Source organism: Mustela nivalis (assembly GCF_964662115.1).
Source record: "Mustela nivalis genome assembly, chromosome: 6".
Lineage (NCBI taxonomy): Eukaryota > Metazoa > Chordata > Mammalia > Carnivora > Mustelidae > Mustela > Mustela nivalis.
In genome coordinates this window covers 11,239,259-11,263,997 of record NC_139025.1, presented here as the reverse complement: position 1 = coordinate 11,263,997, position 24,739 = coordinate 11,239,259, and the positions used below count along the sequence as shown (strand labels likewise).

Sequence of the window (24,739 nt, the reverse complement as noted above, 5' to 3'; positions counted from 1 at the left end):
ATGTGGTTTTGATTTGAATCTCCCTGATGGCTAATGATGTTAAATATTTTTTCATGTGTCTTTTAGCCACTAATATGTCTTCTTTTGAGAAGTGTCTATTCATGTCTTCTGTCCATTTTTTGACTTGCTTTTGGAGTTTGAGTTTGAGAAGTTCTTTATAGATCTTGGATACTAGCCCTTTATCTGTTGTGTCATTTGCAAATATCTTTTCCCATCCCGTGGGTTGCCTCTTTGTCTTGTTGACTGTTTCCTTTGCTGTGCAGAAGCTTTTTATCTTGATGAAGTCCCAAAAGTTCATTTTGCTTTTGTTTCCCTTGCCTTTGGAGACATGTCTTGAAAGAAGTTACTGTGGCCCATGTCAAAGAGGTTACCACCTATGTTTTCCTCTAGGATTTTGATGGATTCTTGTCTCACATCAAGGTCTTTCATCCATTTAGAGTTTATCTTTGTGTATGGTGTAAGAGAATGGTTGAGTTTCACTCTTCTGTATAGAGCTTTGGAAAAGAGTGTAGAGGTTCCGCAAAAAGTTAAAAAAAAAATTAAAAATAGAGCTACCCGGTGGCTCAGCAATTGCACTACTGGGTATTTACCCCAAAGATACATATCTAGTGAAAAGAAGGGCCACATGCACCCCAATGTTCATAGCAGCAGTGTCCACAATAGCCAAACTGTGGAAAGAGCTGAGATGCCCTTCAACAGACGAATGGATAAAGAAGATATGGCCATATAAACAATGGAATATTACGCAGCCATCAGAAAGGATGAATACCCAACTTTTACATCAACATGGATGGGACTGGAGGAGATTATGCTGAGTAAAATAAGCCAAGCAGAGAAAGTCGATTGTCATATGGTTTCACTTATTTGTGGAACAGAAGGAATAACATGGAGGACATTAGAAGAAGGAAGGGAAAAAAGAAGTGGGGGAAATTGGAGAGGGAGTAGAATCATCAGTGACTATGGACTCTGGGAAATATACTGAGGGTTTCAGAGGGGAAGGGTGTGGGGGGTGGGTGAGCCCAGTGATGGATATTATTAAGGAGGGCATGTTTTGCATGGAGCACTGGATGTTACACACAAACAATGAATCATAAAACTCTGCATCAATAACTAATGGGGTACTGTATGGTGACTAACATAACGTAATAAAAAAAGGAAAAGAAAAAGCATATACATAACATTTATAAACATAGGACAGGTAATAGACCACAAATAAAGTATTTCATTTCATTTCATTTGGTTCTACACCGAGTGTGGAGCCCAGTGCAGGACTTAAACTCATGAGATCAAGACCTGAGCTGAAATGAAGAGTCAGACACTCAACCGACTGAGCCATCCAGGAGCCCCAGGACACAAATAAAGTCTTAACACACACTGGGGTATCTGTTTCAGAGACCAAGTTCTTTAATCACAATGCAGTTGAATTATAGATCAATAACAAAGTCATAACTGCACAGAGGTGTTTAAGGGTGACCTAGAGAAAAGCTCCATATCTAAGGGGAGGCTACACACATCTTAGACAGACTACTTTTTATGTGAGTATTGAGGCAGGTTTGTACTGAGATTTGGAGCCTCCTGGTCAAGTCCTCGAGCAGCTGGGATAGGCACCCCCTGCGTAGAGCTTCACCATCTCAGAGGGTGGAGAATAGCACACGCACACACATTCCTGGCACACACACGTGTAGGTCGCCAGGCCCTGTCCCGGCTACCACCCAGGGGCCTTTGAGATCTTCTCTTGACTGTCCCCTCTTGTCAGATGTCTAAATCCCAGCCCCCTGCCAGATTCGGACCCTAACCAGGTCCCTTTGCAGGGGTGGGGTATGTATAGAATGTGTACGTGTGTGGTGCCTAGGGTTTGTGTGAGTGAGTGACCGGGCACGGCATGCGTGCAGCCAAGCCTACCGAGAGCGCGGCTCTGGAAGTGCACAGCGTTTTTTGGGTTTGCAGGATGTGTTCATATATATATGTGTTTGTTCTGTGTGTGCGTGTGCCCTCTTTCAAATTCATACAAAGGTACTGGATTAATGATGTCTAGGACTTGCTATATTTGGAAATTGAAATACACTTTTAAATGATTCATACATCAAAGGAGATAAGAGAATTTAGAAAAATATTTAGAACCACACAAATGTGAAAATACTACATTCTAAATGTTGGGATCTATAGCTATAGAGATATTTAGAAGAAAAGGTGTAGTCTTAAATACTTCGGTTGGAAAAAAAGAGAAATGAAATGAGCTAACAATTCAAGTTAAAATAAACATAACAGAGTGCCGTAAAATAATTTAAAGGAAGGAAATAATGGAGAGAAGAGCAGGAATTAATGAAATGGAAAACATGACTTCAGTGGAGGATCTGTACAACCAGAAGGGGGCTCCCGAATTAGACCAATGACACTGGCAGAACTTTGGCCAGACAGATTAAGGGAAGCAGAGAAAAGGCATGGATAAAGCATATCAGCAATGCGAAAGGGAATATAACTCTAGATGTATTAGAGACCTTGAAACGAACAACTCTGTGCTCATAAATTTGGAATCTTGGACTGTAGGGACAATTTTTAAAAAAAAATGTGACATATGACAACTAAAAAAAAAAAAATGGCTGGACCTCAATGATTAAGGAAATGGAATCACTAATGAGAAACTGTCCCAGTTTTAAAGACAACTTTACTATTAAACACCAAAGGAACAGAGTGAGCTCTACTTTGTGCAAACTAATATAATCGAAAGAAAGACATGCTTCCAACATCTTTTATGAAGCCAGTAGAATTGTGATACCCAAACAGACAAGGGCAGTGGGAGAAAGGAAAATTACAGGCCATTTTTACTTTAAAGGTATAAAAATTCTGGATGAATAATAGCAAATTAGTATGTTAAAAATAAAGCCTCCTGGCCCAGTGAGGATTTGCTTGGAATATAAGAATGGTTTAAATGTTAGAATATTGATTTATGTCACCAAGTTACCAGGTTAAAAGTGAAAAAAGTGTATCATTATCTCAGCAGATTCAAAAGAAGCATTCTATATAACTCAACATCCACTCATAACAACACTTGTCAAACTAGAAATAGAAAGGAACTTACTTAGCTTGTTACAGGGTTATATCCAGAAACCTCTAGGAAACGCTATACTTCCTGGTGAAATGTCAACGTAGTCCTTTCAAAATACTAAGTAAGACGAGAACGTCCACTATCACTTCTCCTGTTCATTACGGTCCAGGAGATCCCACTCAATTCAGTAAGATAGGAGGAAGAAATCAAATGTATAAGGACTGGAAAGGAAAAATAAAACTCTCACTTTCTACAGATGATGTAATTATAAACGAACTGAAGAAAATATACTTGTAGACACCTTTTTATAACTTCAGTGAGAGAGTTCAGCAAGGATGCTGCTTACAAATGATTACCCAGGAATCACCCACCTTTAATATTCAGTTACAAATGATTACAAAATGTACTTTAAAAATGTCATTTATTGTGTCAACAGAGAATAAATCTAACAAAAATGTGCAAAAACTTTATGGAGATAACCAGAAAGTTTTACTCAACAATGTTAAATAAATGGAGATAGACCTTGTGTTCATGGTTGAGGACCCAGCATAATAAAGACAGTTAATTCTCACAAAATAACCTATAGATTTAGTGTAATTTCAATAAAAAGTTAAGACTTCTCTCCAGATAATAATGGGCTAGATCATTTGAACTTATCTTCCCACTTAAAAAGTTAAAAAAGAAGCAAACAGAATATTTTTTGAAAACTTCAGTGCATCAGAATGCTAACCAGATATTAGATGAATCACCAGGCTAAGATCAGGGAGAGCATAGAAGTGCAGAAATGTGACTAAGAGGCTGAGTTGCAATTCCAGAAGATCCAGGAGGGAAACAAGAGTCAGAATCTAGGACCTTCAAAGAGCGGGGACTTGGTCTGATTCTGCACCACCCCCAACCCCAGTTTGGTCAGGACAACAAAGTAAAGATAACCCAGAGGTAAAATCACCCTCACAGCCATCGAGCTCAGTGTCACACCCTCTGGTGGCCCAAGATAAGATATTATAGGGCTTGTGTGTTAAGGTAACCTGGACCAGGCTAGTGCCTCCAGGGAGCTGGCAAAAAGGAAACAGAGAGCTCTTTGGATGAAGAGAATATTTCAGGCCTCGAATGATTTCTAGAAATAACTTTTTAAATACACCGTTCTGTATGCAGAGCTCATCGGACATACAAGGAAGTAGTACACCATGAATAAAAATGAGGGGAAAGAAAAGAAAGTGGATGCAGACCCATTGGGTCTCTGGTTACTTTGTTATGATCAGGAAGGGACACGCAACAGACTTCTGAGGTGCTGGCCCTTTGACCTTGGCATTCAGTCTATATCTGCAGTTTTATGTCTTATGTACTTTTTTGCGTGTGTGTTGTCATTGGCAATTTAAAAAAATGTACAAAATTGAAAATGATCTTGTGTTCTATTAACAGGAGAACAGATCAATGAATGTTGGTATGTTCATATAGTAAAATATAATTAAGCTATTTATTTGAAAGAACTAGAGCTACATGTAACAGTATGAACTAATTTCAAAAATATAATGTAGCGACAAATTGTAAGTTGCAGAAAGTTACAAAGACATGAAAAATAGTATTACATCTTGTAATGAAGGCATGCATAGGTAGTAAAAACATATGTGAAATCATGCACCAGGTTCAAAATAGTGGCTACTTCAAGGAAGGGAGAAAGAAAATAGAACACCATATAGTTCGTTTCAACAATTTCTGTGATTTTTTTTTTAAGGAGTATGTGCAGGAGTTGTTGGGGGAGGGGCAGAGAAAGAGGGAGAGAGAATCTTAAGTAGGCTCCGTGCCCAGCACAGAGCCTGATGTGGGGCTTGATCTCACAACCCTGAGTCATGGTCTGAGTAGAAACCAAGAGTCAGACACTTAACCAATTGAGCCACCCGGGCGCCCCTCTGGGTTGTCTTATTTATCCTGAAAAACGTTAAATAGAGCAAAATGTCACGATGTGGCCAAGAAGAGTGGTAGTACCTGGTACATTCTGTCTGTTTTTCTGCATGCTTAAACAGCCCATTTGAAAAGTAAGTTCTTTAGAGAGGCCACAAGACCCTGAAAATCACTATATAAGCTCCTCTCTAAATAAATCATTTCCTTTTGGGAATAATGCTTTTTGATTTAATTTCTACATTTCTTGGAACTTCTCATTTCCTGTGAGCAAGAACCTAATCCAGTGGGTTCAGTGTTTAAGAGACATCCTATCTTTTTCTTATCCATTGAATTATGTGTTCTCGGTGCTTCTGTAAACTCGTTACGCACACAAAAATGCCCTTTAAATTTTTTCTTTTTCATTTGAATTTTATTTCTTAAGGACAATTCATTATGCATTTTCAAATACTGGTTTTCATTTCCAATCTGTGAACTTCCTGGAAGCTCTTTTGACATAGGTCTGTTCTAACTGAGTTTTTACACAAGCTTTCCTTCTTCTCTTTTGTCTGTTTAGGAGCGGGATAAATTCTACTTGTCTCGCAGTGTTGTTCTGGAGCTCCTGCAGGCCCTGAAGCTCAAATCTCCTTTACCAGATACAAACCTCCTCCTGCTTGTCCAGGTGGGTTTCTTCACTTTTTGTAATACTTTCCATGAGATGCACCATGTTTGGAAAAATTAAGGAAGGCGTGGGGCATATGTACAGATCAAATAATTCCACCCCAAAATGAGAACCAATCTATCTTATATGAGCCGTGACCTAAGTAATATTCTGCACTTGGCACTCCTGCTGGGTAAACAAGACAGAAGGGGCACATTTATTTTGTTCCTACGGTGGAACTAGTACTGTGAGGGACCAAAAGAAGATGGGAACACTAATTTCTACCCTCAAGAAATTAACAGCTGGGTAGATTGCAGGGCAGCTTGTGAACAGCTACCGCACCTGGCAGGGGACTAATGAGGCCACAAGTGAGGACCAGGCTGAGATCTGGTTGCAGAGCCATGTGCATATGGGTGGGTCGCCACGTCTCTGTGAAGCAGAATTGAAGGAGAGGGTGGGCCTGACCATACAGTGAAGTGGCAGGATGTATGGAATCCAGCTGGGGTGGCAGGTGGAGGCGAAAAGCACCAGCACCCTTGGGAGCCCTGAGGCAGAAGGGCTTGAATGCGTACAAGGAAGATTCTGGAGAAATTACTGAGTTGAGGCTCTTGGCTGTAGGGTTGCTAATGAGGGGCTAATGAGGGGCTGAGCCCCTCCATCCCTGGCATCCTTAACACAGCATCTTAGACAAGTATGCAGGTTTTTAACACATAAGATAGGCTCTCACCAGTACTGTGGGAGGAGTTATATATAAACAAAGTCCTGGGGGGTGTTAAGAGCAGGAGGCAACCCATGTCCTATGATGTGAAATCAGGGAAGACTTCATGAAAGAGGTGGCATGTGACGTAGGCCACAAAGGACTGGTGGGTGCAGCCAAAAGTCTTTCCATGAGGTTGGGGTTTAGCACCAGGGCCTGACTGGCTTCCAGCATTGTGGGGAGGCATTAATAGGACGGTGAACTAAATTTAGGGATAATGGCTTGAGGATGAGGTTGAGAAAAGCAGTCTGGCTACATAAGAGAAGTTGGCAGGGGATCAGGTAGACTGGGACCCCACCTCACACACCAAGGCTAGACTTAAAGACGTGGACTTCTGCTACACCTGGGACCGGGTATCATTCAGACTGCCTTTGTGCAAAGTGCTCAAGAAATGAGTCACAGCTGTTTTATTTCTTCCCAGTGAGCATGAAGACCAGTGTCAGAGTCTGGACCTACAAGGTTGAGGTTAAATGACTAGGGGGCAAAGAACTAGTCTTGATATCAAAGAACTAGACAAGTGTCCCTGAATCTTAGGTACCTGGGGTGCCAGTGGGAGAGATGAGGGAGAAGGAAACACCATAAGCACCTGTCGTGCGCCTGGCAGCGTGCTGGGTGCTTTAATGCTCCCCTCACTTAATCCTTACAACAGTGGGAGATATTAGTTCTGCGTCACAGCTGAGAGACTGGGCTCAGTGGGGTTCAGTGACTTGCCCAAGACCACACAGCTGGCACCAGTGGTGACTACAAGAGCCAGGGTCTACTCAGTGTGGAACACGGCCCCGTCAGGCTCCTGGCCTCACTTGCCCCTCTCACCTTAACAGCTCCTAGCTGTTTGCACTGCCTTCTCCTCTCTCCACACAAATGCAGCCGTCTGGCCTCAGGCTGACTAAAGGAGTTTTGCTCAAACTCTGCTTCTTATCAGATCACTCCCTGCACCGAAAACCTGCACTGACCTGAGCTATGAGGTCTTCCGTCATCTGGCCCCATTGACCATTGACGAAGAGCCACATGGACTGTTCAGTGGTATCTTCCATTACAAGTATTTACCAACCACCTGTCTCGGGCTAGGTTCTGGAGATATGGCAGTGTGATAGACATAAAGCCTAGGCTAACCACTCTACCGGAAATGTGCACAATAGGTAAAGTACTAAAGAGGAGGGAGTGGCTGGCTCAGGCTGGGAGACAGAAAGGCTCAGTAAAGCCAATCGGAGCCCTGACTTGGCCCAGGCACTGGGGAGATGAATAAGCCATGGCCCCTTCCTCCTGGGAGTTTACTGTCTAGTGGGTGAAGCTGACATGTAGGCAGACATTTCCAACACAGGGTGACAGGTACGGTAGCAGAGGTGCGCACTTAATGAGAAGCGGTGTGGAAGAGGGACCGTGTGGGCCTTGAGGTATGTGCAGAAGCTCAGGAGTTTCCCTGGGAGATGAGGAGGAACAACAGCTCTCACTTAGCAATTTAATATCCACCACTGGTTCCCCTCCTCCCCTACCATAGACTCTTAATCCTTAGAACCAGAATGGAATGTTTCTCAAAGGCATGAGATTTAGTGAGAAGTTGGTGTCCTCTCAGTAAGCCATGGTCTGGTTTTCTGGGGTGCCTTGAAGCCCTCTGAGAGCAGTGATCACTGGCCGATGCCACCAATGAATGTCGGGCACACTGTAGTCCAAAGAAAATAGCTCACATTGTACCAGGACGCTAGACAAACCAAGAGGAAGACAGAAGACAAGTCACAGCCAGGAAGTACCCAAATTCCTAAGGAGGGGCTGGCTTGTACTTTCTTCTGGTGGATTGCCAGCCCCATTGGCCAGCCCCTCCTACTTCTGCTGAAGCAGCTTCACTGCTTTTGAGTAAAAGCAACTTGGACACAAACCGACCATAAGGAATGAATGGGATCCGTGCTAGCTTGCAGAAGAGGGCAGGTGGACTGGGCTTAGGGGAACGGCCCATGAGGGATTTAAGCTATCAGGCTGACAGTAAATGAGAGTCACTGGCTTCTGATGGTGTTCTGGATGGGGACCTGCCACCTCCAAACAGCCTAGGTCTCCAGGCCTGAAAGGTGTTTTCCTGCTTCGGTCAGAGAACATTCCCTTTGTTGCCCTCAGTCTTGAGCAGAGATGATCCGTGTGGCTGATCTTCTTGGGGTCTAGCACCCCATGCCATGACGGCTGCTGGGGGCTGGTTTTCTGTGAAGTATGTTAGTCAACCATAATAAGCACTTGTCACCAGACAGCAAAAGAACACTGACAGTTTAAATTGCCCGGTGCTTAAGGAAACCATGAAAACAGTGATTATTGCATCACCGCTAGGTGAATAAATAACAAAAACAAATTAGCTTTAGGAATAAAGAAGCCCCAAAGAGTAAGTCATTCCGAACGTGTTTTTGGATTTTCATATACCGTTTCAAATAAATAGCATCTTCATCTTTTTAGAACAAGGGTGTATTTGTCATGGAACCATTAAATGTTAAGAATCAAGTTGTAAAATTATGTTGGAGAAGGTACTTCAGAGACACTTTGGGGTCATGTCCATGAAAGATGACTTAAGAATAATGTTTCAATCTTCCTGATGAAAAAATTTAAAACAGGGGCACCTGGGTGGCTCAGTGGGTTAAAGCCTCTGCTTTCGGCTCAGGTCATGGTCCCAGGGTCCTGGGATCGAGCCCCGCATCGGGCTCTCTGCTCAGCGGGGAGCCTGCTTCCTTCTTTCTCTCTCTCTCTGCCTGCCTCTCTGCCTGCTTGTGATCTCTCTGTCAAATAGATAAGTAAAATCTTAAAAAAAAAATTTAAAACAGTACACTATTATGAAGTCATATATCTTTGTTCTGTGTACTCTTAGAATAAACCATTTTTATTACTGAGAGGAAAAAAAAAGTTAAGCATGCTTAAAAAAAACAGAGGTAGTTTCCTTATCTGCCCAGTGGTTCCTCCTAAACCATGGAGGGAGGGCCTCCATGGGGCTCCTCATGGGCTGAGGGAAAAGCATCCACCATCTCTCTCCATGAATAGGGCATCTTTATGATGTTTTCCCCGTTCTCTTTTCTTTTGCCCTTGACTGCAGGCTTCCTGCAGGTCTCTCTGAAAGACGGCAGAGGTGATAGCCTGTTGTCTGGTAGCTTCTCTTAGACCAGAGAATCTAGTCTGAGTCCAAGAGACACCCTCCTCCTTACTGATGGAGTGTCAATTCTGGCACCTGGAGGACCAGGCTCACAGTACGGACAGATGATCTGTCTGGGGATGACAGTGACTTCCACAGATATCAGCGACCATCACCTGATGGCAGTGGGGGAAGCTTTGTTTAATTGAAAATGCAACTTGGAAACAGAAAGGAAAGTATTCATTGGAAGGAGAAACCGCCAGTGATCCACCCTGAATGACCCTGGCTCCTTTAGTGACAAGAGAGTCAGTGACTCAGACTTTGGATTTTCCCTTCATTCTTTTCTCCCACAGGGATCACTAGGGTGTCTCCATTACTACTTTTCTAATCACGGACTGGGTAAATGAGTTCACAAACACGGAGCCATTTACATTCTTCTCATAGATAGATGGTCTCTTTGTTGTTTACCACATACTCTGCCCTAAAAGAACAATGGAACATTTCCCCAAGGGATGTGGGGCCACCCACGTTTTAAATATTTCAAGGTAAGATAGGTACCAATTGGTTTTTTAATTCTTAAAAATTCCTTCTGGAGGCTCATTATCATAGGAAATCTCCCACTGTTCACTGTGGTCATCTAGCCATGGCTGTTAGTACTTGTTCGGACTTGTGTATCAAGTCAGGAGTCCTCAGATGTGCAAGTGGATTCTTTACTTTTTCAAGAAAAGAGGCTTGGAGATAGGAAAGAATTTGCCAAATTGAAAAAGTTAGTGTGTTCTTCAGAATCTAGATTGTCGACCAGCAGGATGTATTCCTTCAGCACTTTGGACAGATGCCCTACCTTGTTTTCATTCAGACCTGTGGACATTTTTGCTTTCACCTGCAACCTCTTCTCTTTGGCTGGTCTGCTTGTGTGTAATAGGTTATTATAAGTATTCTCTCGCTGTATTAAAGCAGAGTTTTCATAACAGAGTGATAAGTCACTAAAAGCCTCCGTAAAGGCTCTATAAGCCCAAATCAAAAAGCATTTCCTCAGCTTCCATTATGTGTCAAGAGTAGACATTCTGCTAATTTGCATGTGGCTCTCCCACTGTGTGGGTTATACCTGCATAGACTCATGTGAGAAACCGTGTGGGTGAAACATTTTATTTTAAAGATAGGTTAGTGGTGGGTTGGAGGACAAAGACTTGGCAGAGGAACGGCTGTTGTCTTTAAGTCACAGATACTATTGAAGTGGGGTTATTATTATTAGTTGAGTTCCTAATAATCTGATCACTCTCTCGGTGAGAGGTAGAGATATTATTCTGAGTCTCATTTTGATGATGAATTTAGCAGTGACACATAATGGATGTCGTGTTTCTTTTGTATTCTTTTGTGTTCGTGCGGGAGTGCACGGTTCATTAGGCATCTTTCCGTCACAAAGTATGGAATTCTTCCTTCTGTGGCTAACATCCTTTCCCTTTCTGGTTTTAGTTATATCTTTATATCGTGAGCAATTCTGGACAATCATAATGGGGTTTTGCAAGTCATGGTTAGCAGCTGTAGAAGCGTTGATTAAGGTTTTAGTTGTATATATTATGTGAAAATTACACTGGATTTATTTGTTTTTATTTTTAAAAACATGTTTTTAAAATTGTAAGTAAACTTTACACCACACATGGGGTGTCAGCTCACAACCCCGAGATCAAGAGTTCCATGCACTGCCACCTGAGCCAGCCAGGTACCCCCCATATTACACTGGATTGAAATGCAGTGATAAAAAATAAATGGTAGATGGTTTGAGAGGCTTGTCCACTTTTATACTCATTGATACACGAGGTTCTCTGTGGTACTTCCATAAACTTTAGGGTAATTTTTGATTAATTCTGACTTGTAAGAGTTACCACAAAACAGACATTTTAATCTGGCCTCCCGTCGTTGACGTGATATGACTGACAACCTACTTCTATGACGCTACTTGTTCTGCTTTGCTGAGTACGGGAGGCGAGAAGGGCTTTTTGTGAACGGAGATAGAGACATTGAAGTTTTGCTTCTCCAGGGATCTTCTGTAGCTCTCAAGAGCACGGCCAGGCCATAGAAACACAGATTGGGGGCCTTCAGTTTGAAACCCCTGCAGACTTCTCTGTCTGAGCGTCCCCTCCCTCACACTTCTGTGCCCTTCTGTCCTCCCCTTGGCTCTTGGCTCTCATTTAAGAGCTCTTGGCTCTCATGTAAAGAAATTAATTAAAATGTTGGTATCCTGATGGAGGTTTTGAAACTTAGTTCTAGGTAGTTTGTCTTAGATTGCAGACTCAGATATCTTTTGAAGACACATTTTATGGGAGAACAGGCAGTATCTGCCAGAGGTTGGGACTGTTTCTTCTTTTGACCATGTACTTCCATCTGATATATTACTTTTTTACTGATAGGTTCTGGCCAAAGTTCTAGGCTTTCCTTTTTTAAAAAAATCCTGATTTATTTCCTTTTTCTTATATTAGGGATGAGTCCAAGTGGTAAGCTATGGAAAATTTTAGGTGTTCCCTGGATGATACTAGCTGGTACTTTCTTTGCCAGAGTGAAAGTTAATGGTCAAATAGATTCTTTAGCTTTCTGTAACTGTATTTGAGGTAAATGGAGATGATTGTATGTGAATGCGGAGTGGAGATAAGTATCTACTCCTGGCACACAGCTATCCGCGACAGCTCTGCTCAGTCTCCTGTGGCCCCCAGCTCAGTTCTGTGATGAAATACTCCTCCTGGAGGACCGCGCTTGAAGGCCAGCCCTTGAACAAGGCCTTGAACAAGAAGTCTCAGGGAGGCCTTGCAAGATCTTTGGCCGAAATCCCTGTGTTGTTAGCCAAAACCTATTAATGCTCTGATTCTGAGCCCTGATGAGCCTGACAGTATGCTGGTTTCTGTTTTCTGTAAGGCCTTCTTGTGTTTTTCTCTATGACCCAAACCTTTATTACTTCTCCCCAGTTTGCCAGGGACATAACCTGCTTCACAGGACCCATCATATTGACCTACCTAACTTTCCTTCCAGTGTGAGAGTGGAATAAGAGGGAAGGGCTGTCAGTGTCCAAGCTTCTTCCAGAGCCACTGAAGCCAAAGTTGTTAGGCCACTGGCCAGAGGCCACTGGGAAGGGAAATTAAGCAGGACCGTATTGCACATAGCAAACTCTGCAGACTTAATGTTTAACTTTTTTCCTGAAACCATTAATACCCAGTTGGGTGCTGTATTAAGTGGGAAACACTTACAAACATCTGTAATGAAGCAAATGAAATCAAAACCTGGCAAATCCATCCCCATCAAGATCTTGTCATAATCGATTCATTGATTCACTTCACACAATTTTGCTGAGCCCCTCCGTGATGTCAGACCAAAAGCTAGTGCTGCAGGGCAAGTGCAGGGAGCCCGTAGGAGGATGCAACATAGACTCGTAGGTCCCTGCAGTCTAGTGTCATAACTGTTACAATGGGAGGGGGTGAAAGTTCCGTGAGGCAAGGACAGGGGTGGGGGTCATTCTCAGCACAGAGGAGAGGTGTGGGTGAAGTGAGAGAGCCCAGCGACTGGGAGGCCTCGGCTGGGAAGACACAGAATGCTCACAGAGAAGTAGATTGTTTTTCTGTCTTCATTTTAAATGTGTAATGTAATGATGAAATCTGGAAAAGTCTGTGAATTCAGGAACTGTCAAGAAGTACTAAAGAATAAATAGAATAACTAACTTCAGAATAAATCTGGCCGTGTTGACATCTTTCCTTTCTCCCTCAATTGAATGCATCATTCCAGGGCCACTTAGCTGTCTGGGTAAAGTACGAATCTGTGTTCTTCTCGGTCCTATGAGTCTGAACTTCTGATAGGAACAAACTGTCATGGTTAGCAAGCCCCATATATCCAGAGCAGATTGTCATGAGAGTAAACACTAATGAATTTAAGCCGAGTTAATAAAACTATAAGTAACTGATTACTGTCCGAGTGCTCTTAAAAGTAATTATGCTTTCAATTTCTTATTAGTTTATTTGTGCGGATGCTGGGACCAAACTAGCTGAGTCAACAATCCTGAGCAAGCAAATGATCGCCTCTGTACCTGGAGTAAGTCCTGACTGAATTCATTGTACATTTTCTATCTCGTCTCACGTCCCCATTTAGTAAAGAGGTATTTTTGGACCTGTGTCCTGATTCACTCTTGCTGGAGTAAACACTATAAAATGAAGAACATATTAGCATTTTTTTTAAAAAGAGCCTAGTGAAAATTTAAATTAATCCCAGCCCCTGGAAACTTTTAATTCCAGGAGACATGAGTAAAACTGAAGCAGCCAATGAAGGGGAGGAAGGAAATTACCAGACGTACAAAATGCATTTGATTACAGTTCAATTTTCCCCAGAATCTGTTTTCTTAGACTAGCTCTTGTGAACCAATTCAGTTGAACTACTGCTGGAAGGAAATAAACGTTGTGATACTTTGTTTTCTTTTGTAATTTTTCCTCTGAAAATTAAAAAAAAATGCATTATTATCAACTAGTGAACTATTTGGTAAAAGGGCTTTAAGAATCTCACTGACGGGGCTGAAGATGAGAAACCACAATAACGCTGAGAGCGAGTTGACTGCAACAAAACCGTGAAACTTTTGCAATATTGTTCATTGAAGAAAATCATTTAAATTTTCAGTAGAGAAAATTTTAAAGAAAAAAGATCACCTATAATCCCTCTGCCTCACAATTAGAACACTGTTGTTTTAGAAATTTCTTTCTTATTTCGATCTATTCAATATGTTAATTTGCTTATTTCCATATTGTTAGAAATGTATTTATTTTCCACTTTAATTACATATATATATATATATATATATATATATGAATATATATTCCTACAAAGGCCATCCTCATGTTTATTTTGAATTTTATCTTTGGCATAGATTCCTGAGAAAGTAGGAATGTCTTAATGGTATTTAGTCTCATATTGTTTTCTAAAAGCGTTTAATTAATTTACATGTATAAGTATACCAGTTTTTCCCACAATACTAAACATAATTTTTAAAATTTTGGTTATTTAACTTTTTTTTTTTTGATACAGAGAAATTTTATGACAGAGGAAAAGTAACAATCACTCAGCCCAGAGATAGTTTTATAGCCAACAGATTAATGTATTTTCTTTCACTTTTCCTAAGCATATTTTTAAACCTAGTGAAATTATGATCTAGATGTGGCTTTGGCTTTGAACATCCTGAGCATTAGCCCCAGAGTTTGGTGGCTGTAGCCATTACCTCATGTGAACGCACCATAGAAGAGTGCTTAAGTGCATGTGGATTAGACGCACACCAGAATCTGAGGTCTGCCATTCACTGGCTGTGTGATCAGGAAAGCTAATTAACCTATGGTTCTTTGATTTACATTATAGAATGGGATATAATAGGGCCCAATATCTAGTTTGGGGATTGAGTGAGATAATGCATGGAAAGCATATTAGCCTGAGGCCAGACCTTCAGTAGTGTTAAATAAATATTACCTATTGTACATATTAACAAACATTAATTACTTTTGGATATTTTCAGTATTCTGTAATGGTAATGACTATGTGAGAAACATCTTTATGCTTAAATCTTTGTCGATATTTGAGACTACTTCTTTATAGTAGATTTTTGAGAGTAGAATTACTGAACTGTTGTTTTTTAAAGGAGTTCTTAAGAGTAGTTAGGGTGATGGAAGATGCCATGAGATGAATTCTCAGCCACCTAACACACAGAACATTGATCGTTTGCTCATATCAAGCTTACATGGATGTCCTAATTAGTAGTAGGAGGAGGACTTTCTCATGAAAGTTAGGGGATCAGTTTCCTTCTGTGCTGTGCAGAGAAGGGGTGGCGGTTGAGAAAGAGAAGAGAGTATGGTACCTGGAAGGTTTTCACAGGCCAGGTCTGAATAATGTATATTTCTTCTACTCACCCTCCTTCGGCTAGAACTGTCTTATGGCCACTCCTGAGTGCAAGGGCTAGTGGGAAATTTGGTCTAGCTGCACACGAGGGAAGAAAAGAAGCAGTTCTGTGAGGACTAAGCTAGTTTCTGCTGCCTACTCACAAGTTTCCTTATCGTTTAATTCTTTAAAACTCAGTATTTACTACCTACATGATAGCTTAAAAAATAATATCCCTAATAAATAAAAACTGTGTTGAAATCAACAAGTAAAAGAAAGACATTCCAATAACAACAGAAAAGCAAGAAGAGTTCTAGGATCCATACATAGAACATTTTCCAAGGTCCAATAAGCCTTTCAAAATATACCTTTTTACCCTCATTAACAATCGGTGAATTATAAATTAATACAGAGTCTCAAAACATTTAAAAACATAAAAATTGAAATCAGCTAACAAATCAGCAGGTCTTTCTTAATGATTAAACTTATTGATGAGATGAAACAAGCATGCTTAAAAGTTGCTGGTGGTAGCGAAAAATGGTACAACCTTGTTGAAGAACAGTTTGACAATTTACTTCTAGTACTGGGTTGGAGAAAATAAAGGAATATGCACATAAGGAAATATTTATTAAAATAACCTTTAAAATAGTAAAAATATGGAAACAAAAGTAAGATCTAACGTGAGCATATCAGTTTTTTAAAACTTTACTTTGCGTATCGTTGACACAAGATGTTACATCAATTTCTGGTGGAGAACATGATGGTTTTCCAAGTTTATATGTTACGCTGTGCTCACAGCTAGTGTAGTTACTATCTGTCCCCACACAAGGCTATTACAGTATCACTAACTATGTGCCCTAGGCTTTGCCTTTCATTTCTGTGACTTACTCATTTCATTACTGGAAAGCTACATCTTGACTCCTCTTCACTCATTTTGCCCACCCCTACCCCCTGCCTCGGGCTATACATCTGTGTGGTTCTCTTTCTTTATAGGTCTGATTCTGCTTTTTGCTTATTTGTTTACTCCCTGGTTTTTTTTTTAGATCCCACTTATGAATGGAATCATATGGTATTTGTCTTTCTCAATCTGCTGTATTTCACTTACCATATTACCTCTAGGTCCGTCCGTGTTGTCTCAAATGGCACAATCTCTTCCTTTTCATGGCTGAGCAATATTCCATTGTAAATACATATACACATCACATCTTCCTTATCCATTCCCATCCATTGGTGAATGTTTAAATTGCTTTCACATATTGGCTACTATAAATAATGCTGCTGTAAACATAGGGGCACATGTATCTCTTAGAGTTAGTGTTTTTGTTTTCTTTGGGTAAATAGCCAATGTTTCTATATTTAATTTTTTGAGGACCCTCCATACTGTTTCACAGTAGCTGTATTAGTTTACATTCCCACCAACATTGTACAAGGATTCCTTTTTCTCCACATCCTCACCAACACTTGTTATTTCTTTCTCTTTTATTTTTTTGTTTCATTTTTGTTTTTTTATTTTAACCATTCTGACAGGTGTAAGGTGGTATCTCGTTGTGGTTTTGATTTGCGTTTCCCTGATGAAGAGTGATGTTGAGCATCTTTTCATGTGTCTGTTGGCTGTCTGGGTGACTTCTTTGGAAAATGTCTATTCATATATTCTGCCCATTTTTTAATTAGAGTGTTTTGTGTGTGTGTGTGTGTGTGTGTGTTGACTAATATTAGTGTATTGTTTAAATAACATAAGGTGCCTCTACAAAACAGATGATTGTGTGGTTACCAAATCACATTTTCAAAGAATAATTAATTGGAAAATGCTTATGATGGATTTAATTTAAAAACAAGCTAGAAAAAATTATCTCAGTCTTATAAAAATTATATATGTGTGTGTATATGTTCAATGTGTTCAAAAAAAAAATTGGAAGGAAATACCAATAGTTACGGCCTCACGAGTGGAGAACAAGAATTAGGGCTGTGTGATTCTTCTTTTTGTTAATGAGTGTTTTCCAAGTTTTTCACATTGAACATGTATTACTTTTATAATCTGAGAATGAGGACTTGGAAATGAGATATGAGTTTCAAAGAAAAATTGGGTACAATCCCCTTTCTTTCATGTTTTTGAGTCTAGACTGCTTTTTCAACTTCTTATCATCAGTTTCTCTATTTGAATAAACGAGGGCCTTCGGAAACAAGTAGAACTTGACTCTTCATGTTTTTCGCTTAAAAAAAACCCAAAAAAACAAAAACAGCACCCCTAAGGTTATGCTTATGTTTTGCAAAGTAATTTTAAAAAATGGTGTGTGGGGGTATTGGAAATGATATGCTTTGTTTTATAAGTGTAGATGGCTAAGATGATCCTGTATTTTAAGGCTTTTGTTAGATGTAGGTGCTGTCCCTAGAGCAAAAGTAACTGGATATTAGTAAATTCTTCGCTCTCTTTTTTTGAAATTCAAAGTGAGAAGACAAATATTGAATAATGCTCCTCATAATTATTTTCTTTGACATTTGCCTCGTTGAAATGGTATAAAATATTGCCTATGAAAGAAACAAATCCCTTTCACGAAATTAAAGAACAGAGTATATACTCCTATTTGCATGACATGTGAAAGGTCAGAGAAAATGGAATAAATCGGGGGGAAATCCTTTCTTGCGCTGAAGGATTAATATTCCAAAAGCAGGAACACAATAACCTTTTATATTTCCTTCCCTTGATTTAAATTAAAAGAAGAAAACCTTAGAACGTATGAAATGCTTGGAAAACACTCTGACAGCACTGCCAATGACCTTATTTTACTGTTTGTTATCGTGTCAGAGGAACTGACAGGCGTAACATTCTAGAAGAGATAGAAGGTGATATAGTTCAGGGCTGTGCAAATTTACATGCATATGGGAAAATGAGCACCACTGGGGGAGCTAGTTAAGTCTCTAATGTTCCAGATTTTCCGAAAGAAAGCCAAGAAAGGCCTTAGCGTAGTATTCAGATGGCTTCAAAGACGGCCTGCTTTTGATCCCCATTATGCCCAGCCTAATGTGTGGGCTTACTCAGAGAGCTTTGATGGAGCAGCTTGTCTGTTCATGTGCCTTCTCTTTGCTATAATCCTAAATTCACTGCATTGCCCTGGGCAGGTTTATGCCATTTAATAATGGGGAACACAAGTATGCTTTCTTTTCCTTGAAAACTTCCCAAACAGGCTGCTGGTGTGGGGGGAAAGAGGATCCTTCCCCTTCTCTCCCTCTTTCTTTATCCCTAGCAAGAACACGGCAAGCATACATTATCATCTATTTCATAGCACGCCTACCGTGCATAAGGCGTTAAATCACAAGTGACTCGAATATAAGAATTTTGGACTCTTGGAGCACACATGATGTTTGTTTCTATCCTTTTCGTTTTTTGATGGGGAAAGGTCCGAGCTTCTGTTGTTACAAGTCGGTGGCACGTATCTGAGCCTCCCCAGAGTGGTAAGGGGCAGTAGAGTTTCAGGGCTGATTCATGTCATAAAGACTGATCCTAAGGGCTTTTACATAGGATCAATCTGTGTATCCAGGCCGGTTTAAAAACAAGCACACAAAACCCGGTCCGATCGCCCCAGTGGAGAAAAAGGCAGGTTAACCCCTGTCTCCCCTGCGCTGTCCCAATTTCTTAGCACTTTACCACCAAACTTATATCATTTTTTGTCCAAGCTGTGGGCAGACAGTCGCAGACTCTGAAGAGTAATGGAGTGAGTCAGAGCTCCAGAAACTGAAACAGCTCATTAGCAAGCAGCATGAAGTCAGAACAAGAGAGTGACTGCGGTCAGGGCCACGGTGACGGCCGTGACTCGCAGGGCGCCCCCAGCGCTGTCCTTGTTTTTCAGTGCGGGACGGCCGCGATGGAGTGTGTGCGACAGTACATCAGCGAGGTGCTGGACTTCATGGCCGACATGCACACGCTCACCAAACTCAAGGTAAGAGGCTTCCGCTGGCAGCCGAGGCCCTAACAAACCCAGCCTCCTGGGGGGTCTGAAGCATGGGTTTTCAGCCTGTGCAGAGGAAAGAGAGAATGGAAATGCTGTTTTGCTGGCAGGAGTGATGTGCCCAGCTTTCATTCTGCCACTGATTCGGTTCTCACGATGCCCCTGATTAAAGCGTGGTCCCCATTTTACAGATGTAGAGAGTGAGGCCCGGGGTGGTACAGTAATTTGCTCCAGGTGGCACTGTTGCTAAGCGGTGGAGTTAGGGTTGACCCAAGGCTCTAGTGGCTCCCGGTCATTCGCCTTTCACTTCCCCGTGTAGTGTCCCTTAACTCCCTTGAGCCTCCTTTCTCTCCTTTGCAAGACAAGCCTAACATCTACCTTTGCCGATGGTTACGAGGTTTGACATGGCATGGTGCGTGGGAAGAGACTTTTGTGAACTGTAACACATTATGCAAACATAAGCCTTTCATGGTTATCTGCATCAAAGCTCTCCTCTTCAAGGAAATAATTAAAGACAGGGGATAGAACAAAATCTGATTTGCATACGGACACAATCCCAGCAAAGTTGTCAAGGTTCTTCTTGAGTGATTCCTTTGCAGTCAGATACAAGTCAACTTCCCCGCCATGAGTCGACTCGAGCTTAAAGACTGATAGTCTCAGAGATTCAGGGAAGGCCCTGGACAGAGGGCAGAAGGGGATCCAGACACGGCCCAGGAGCAGCCAGATTGCAAGCTGGCAGTAGATTATTCCTATATGATAAACAGTCTCTAGTCGCCCCAGAAAGTCATCAGCTACAAACGCGGTTCCTCCTTTGCCCAACTGCGTTTCCAGACTCGGCTCAGATGATCCAAGGGTTTCTTGGGATAGAGATAGATTTGCAAACGCTAGTTGGAAAGTAGAACCAGAATTTAAACTGCTGACTTCTTGTGGTATCTGAACCCAGGCATTCCTAAGCATGCTCCCCTAGCTGGACCTCACACTGATAACTGACTGCTGAGTCTGGTTGTACACACTCAGATGACTTTGATATCAAGTATAAAGAAGAGAAAACATTGTTCCCTAAACATGTTAGCTAGTTGTATAGCCACTTCCAGAATACAGAGAAAAACACTTGAGAGGGATCCGTGATGATCAAAAGGCTGGGGACTAGAGACATAATTCAACCCTCTGATTTGACATAGATTAGGAGGCAGATCAGAAAGGCCAAGGAGCTTGACTAAGGCCATGTGACTAATTAGGGCAGAACTGGGCCTGAGACCCACGTCTCAACTTCCAGTTCAATCATCTTTCCACTAAGCCACACTGAGAAAAGGACTTTTTCTACATTAACTCAACAAATACGTATGGAACAACTGTCGTGGGCCTGGCATTGTCTAGACATGTAGGGTTGCGACTCTGAGCAAAAAGACATAATAGCTATGCTCGTTTAATTTCTAGTCTGATATGGGGGCCAATTTTAATGAAAATTTCATATAAGATAAAGGAAAAGTGTGACTTTCACAACTGCTATGCAAGGGGATAAAATAGTGGTATAGAAACTTCTCATAGGATGATATGACCTAGCCAGGGAAGTCAAAAAAGGCTTCCTGGAGGAAGTGACACTTGAGCTAAAATCTGAATGACGAACAGCAGTTAATTAGGTAGAGAGAGGCAGGAACAGTGTTTTGGGTAGAGAGACCAGCATGAGCAAAGGCCAGGAATGGGAGGGAGCCAGTGTAGCTGGGATGAAGGGATAAGACGGGGTAAGCTAGATTATCCCAGGCATTTTGGTCCATGCTAAGGAATTCCCCACCCCCATTGTTCCTAAGAAAATGGGAAGCCACTGAAGAAGTTTAAATGGGTTGTATGCTTGGGAGCAGTGGCTCAGAGGGTGAGGGAATGACAACCCAGTCTTTTAAACAAGTGGCCTGGAAGATTTCCAGGTGCTCTGCCAAAGTCATGAAATACCATTTGCTTTTGCAGAGCCACATGAAGACATGTTCTCAGCCTCTGCATGAAGATACCTTTGGTGGACATCTCAAAGTTGGGCTGGCTCAGATTGCAGCCATGGAAATCTCACGGGGAAACCACAGAGATAACAAAGCTGTGATTCGCTATCTGCCTTGGCTCTATCATCCCCCTTCTGCCATGCAGCAAGGGTAAGGCCCTTATCAGTTCAGCCTCGAGGGCTAAAGGACGCATCCAAGATTTATGGGAGTGGGAAGTGATTGGCTGGGAAGACGGAAACCGAGCCTCCTCTCCGAACTTGCTGACCTGGCAGCATTTTTTAAGACGAGCACTGCCTGGTATGTTGCCAGTGAAAGGAACTTGCCCTCAAACAAGAACCTCAGCCATATCCTGATGGATGGTGAAAATTTGGAGCTTAGAGGTGTGGTTTCACCTCGTAATTTCGACTAGTTACATAAATGCATAGGTATTAATGGACCACTTCCACAGCTCCTGCCTTCAAGGAGCGTGTTGGATTGCCACTAGAACGATTTCCATAGCGGAGAGCGTTGGAGCGCTAGGAGGCACAGAAGGGGGAGGGGCGCGTGGGCTGGTCTGCGGCCGTCCTTGTGCACAGTCAGCTTCCTGGCTGGAGGAAAGGCTGGCCTTCGGGGTGAGGCGGGCAGGAGGGCCGTGGGAGGGAATGACAGGAGGGCAGGAGAGACGGGTGGCTGTGTGTTCGGTGTTCACCTCAATGCCTTCCCCTCTAGTGGGGAGGTCCAACCTTCCCATGAGAAGAAAGAGTTCAGAAGAAGAAGTGAGTTGGAAAGGCAGCCACGTAGGCGGAAGAATGGTTTTTAATTCCGTCTCCCCGATGCTGCTCTTTCCTCAGGCAGCTAAGGTCTGGGATCAGAGCTGGAAACCAGAAAAACGGACCCATCGTTTTGTTGGCCCTCTGTCCCCCTGGTGTTTTATTGTATGTAATTGCCTATAAAACCACATTTGTAATGCCCTCCATCAATAAGCAGTTGGTGAGGGCCCGACAAAACAGAAGCCATAAAACCGCCTTTAACACTCCCGTCTACCTGCTAGGCCGAAAGAATTCATCGAGTGTGTCTCCCGCATCCGTCTGCTGTCCTGGCTGCTCCTGGGCTCCCTCACTCACAACGCAGTGTGTCCAAATGCCTCCTCTCCATGCCTGCCCATACCTCTCGACGCGGGCTCTCATATCGCAGACCATCTCATTGTTATCCTGATTGGGTTTCCAGAGCAATCAAAGGTAAGTGATTTCTGCAAGCTTAAGACCATAGGCATCCAGAGGGCTAATGGAAACCCTTATCGGCCAATTATGTTTCTTCTGAGAAGAGAATGCATCTTATCACTGGCCCTCCTGTGGATGTTAGGAAAGCAGCTTTCTGCTAATGCCTTATTTAGAGTGGTTTACATTCCCGCACTATCTTTGCTTCCTCCTTAAATTGTTTTTCGGTTTCCTTTTATGAAGATAAATTATGGAGGCAAGCAAGAGTTAGCTTCCTAGGCATTTCTGTCTCAAAGTAATGAAGATAAATAAGAGACGAGCTACATAATAAAAATCCTATGATCAAGTTTTTGGAACTGGGTGTGATTTGGAGGCAAAGTCATGCTCTCATTTTTCATGCAGTATCTTTTCAACTCACGTCTCTAGAGGTACATTATAAAGATACAGAATGAAAAGAAGAAGGCCAGTTGGGAACTCACTAAAGTGCACGCCGGAATCACCTACACAGGGGAACTTGGTAAATTGTAGAGACAGATGATGTGCTTAAGGGAATAAAGTGAGCCCGAGGCAGGCATCCGTCGGGAGTGTCAGCCGACCATACCCATTGGTACTAACCAACTAAGAGAACCCAAGGGCCCTTCGCAAGCTCAGGCAAGTTCTGGGAAGTCACAGTAGGTTTGGGAGCAACTGGGACGTCGGCCAGGGCAAGCCGATGGTGGGATAAAATACAGCTCCGTCCAAATGGCCCGTGATGTTTACAGAAAGAATCAGGCAGTCGGGTTCCTAGTATTTCAAGCCAGATCTGTGTTTGATTTCCTAACGTCAGTACTTTGTAATTTGTGACCTCAAAAAAGTGACTTAGCCTCTCGGAGCTTGTGTTTCTTGGGTGAAATAGATGAGGGGATGGTTTGAGAATTAAGGAAGTGATCTTTGATAAAGTCTTTAGCCTGGCATCTGGGACGTTGTAGGCGCTCACGCGGTCAGTGCTTACCGCTGGTAGCAATACTGTCCTTGAAGCTGATGTTTCTCCTACTAGTGGTCACGTCATAGGTGAGTACTGGCCCGTGGTATCAGAGGCACAGCCTCATTTCTCCTACTACAGCTCTTGGAGGAAGGAGAGTCCTGTTACACCCATGTTACAGATGAGGACACGTTGAAGGTGGTGGCATGGTTCTTCTTCCCAGTCTAGTTTAGAGAGGAGAATGTCGGGGTCATCGACAGGCAAGGCGATGGGTCCACGTGTTCTGCAAACCGAGGTGCCTTGCCTTCTCTTTGAAAAGATGTTCCATTCTCTCTGTGCACTCCCACTGACTGTGCAAAAAGCAGATTGTCTCTTTTTTTTCCTTCTTTTTAAAGACTGTATTTATTGGATGGAGAGTGTGGGAGCACAGGCCGGGGAGCGGCAGGCAGAGGGAGAGGGAGAAGCAGACTCCCTTGGAACAGGGAGCCTGATGCCAGGCTCAATCCCAGGACCAAGGGATCGTGACCTGAGCCAAAGGCAGGTACTTCATTGATTGAGCCACCCAGGCGTCCCAAAGCAGATTGTCTTAAGGTGGTGGATCACAAGTTTTGAGATCACTCCTTCAGACTTGAATCACTGGCAGTCGCCCTGCCTCGGCCCTGCTCCACAGGAGGCTGAGGCTGTGCAGGGCGGGCCCCGGGGAGCACCACAGCCCACAGAGAGGTAACGGCTCCATCTCCTCCTTTCCAGACCTCTGTGCTGCACATGTGTTCCCTCTTCCACGCATTTATCTTTGCTCAGCTCTGGACTGTGTATTGTGAGCAAAGCGCCGTAGCGACAAACGTCCAAAGTCAGAATGAATTCAGCTTCACGGCGATACTGACCGCGCTAGAGTTCTGGAGCAGGGTGACACCCAGCATCCTTCAGCTGATGGCCCATAACAAAGTGGTGAGTCCACGAATAAGTTTCCCCTCTCGGATGAAAAGGCATGACCTGCTCCCAGTCCTCACATGCCCTGTTCTTTAAGGATCTCAGTTGTAATATTAGATCAATGGATGGGTGATTTCTAGGTGATAAGCGGGATTTTCTGTTTGCATGATAATTTTGATGGAAACACAAAGCAAGCAAGTAAATCTAGTAAAAACAACTTTTGTTTGCTCTGCTGAATGCCAAAGAAAATTTCTGTGAAACATCTACCCTGAAGGGCTGTTTCGTGCTATAAAACCCTCGCCCACTGGGTCATCCTTCTGTGGTATTTAAGAGCAGACCAACCGCACACGTTCATTCTACTCAGGGCTCAAAACCTAGAAAGAGCTTCCCTGTTT

At 42.5% G+C, this 24,739-nt stretch overlaps 1 protein-coding gene across 17 annotated transcripts in view; it reads left to right on the top strand.

Moving 5' to 3' along the window:
• Positions 1-24,739, top strand: part of UNC79 (unc-79 homolog, NALCN channel complex subunit) — a 239,117-nt gene that overhangs the window by 199,566 nt on the left and 14,812 nt on the right. For all 17 annotated transcript variants that reach the window (XM_082733281.1, XM_082733285.1, XM_082733276.1 and 14 more), the window contains 6 exons: positions 5,499-5,603; positions 13,430-13,507; positions 19,171-19,260; positions 21,232-21,407; positions 22,288-22,474; positions 24,165-24,362. In XM_082733281.1, the coding sequence (XP_082589407.1) occupies positions 5,499-5,603; positions 13,430-13,507; positions 19,171-19,260; positions 21,232-21,407; positions 22,288-22,474; positions 24,165-24,362 (834 nt within the window). The remainder of the gene's footprint in view (positions 1-5,498; positions 5,604-13,429; positions 13,508-19,170; positions 19,261-21,231; positions 21,408-22,287; positions 22,475-24,164; positions 24,363-24,739) is intronic.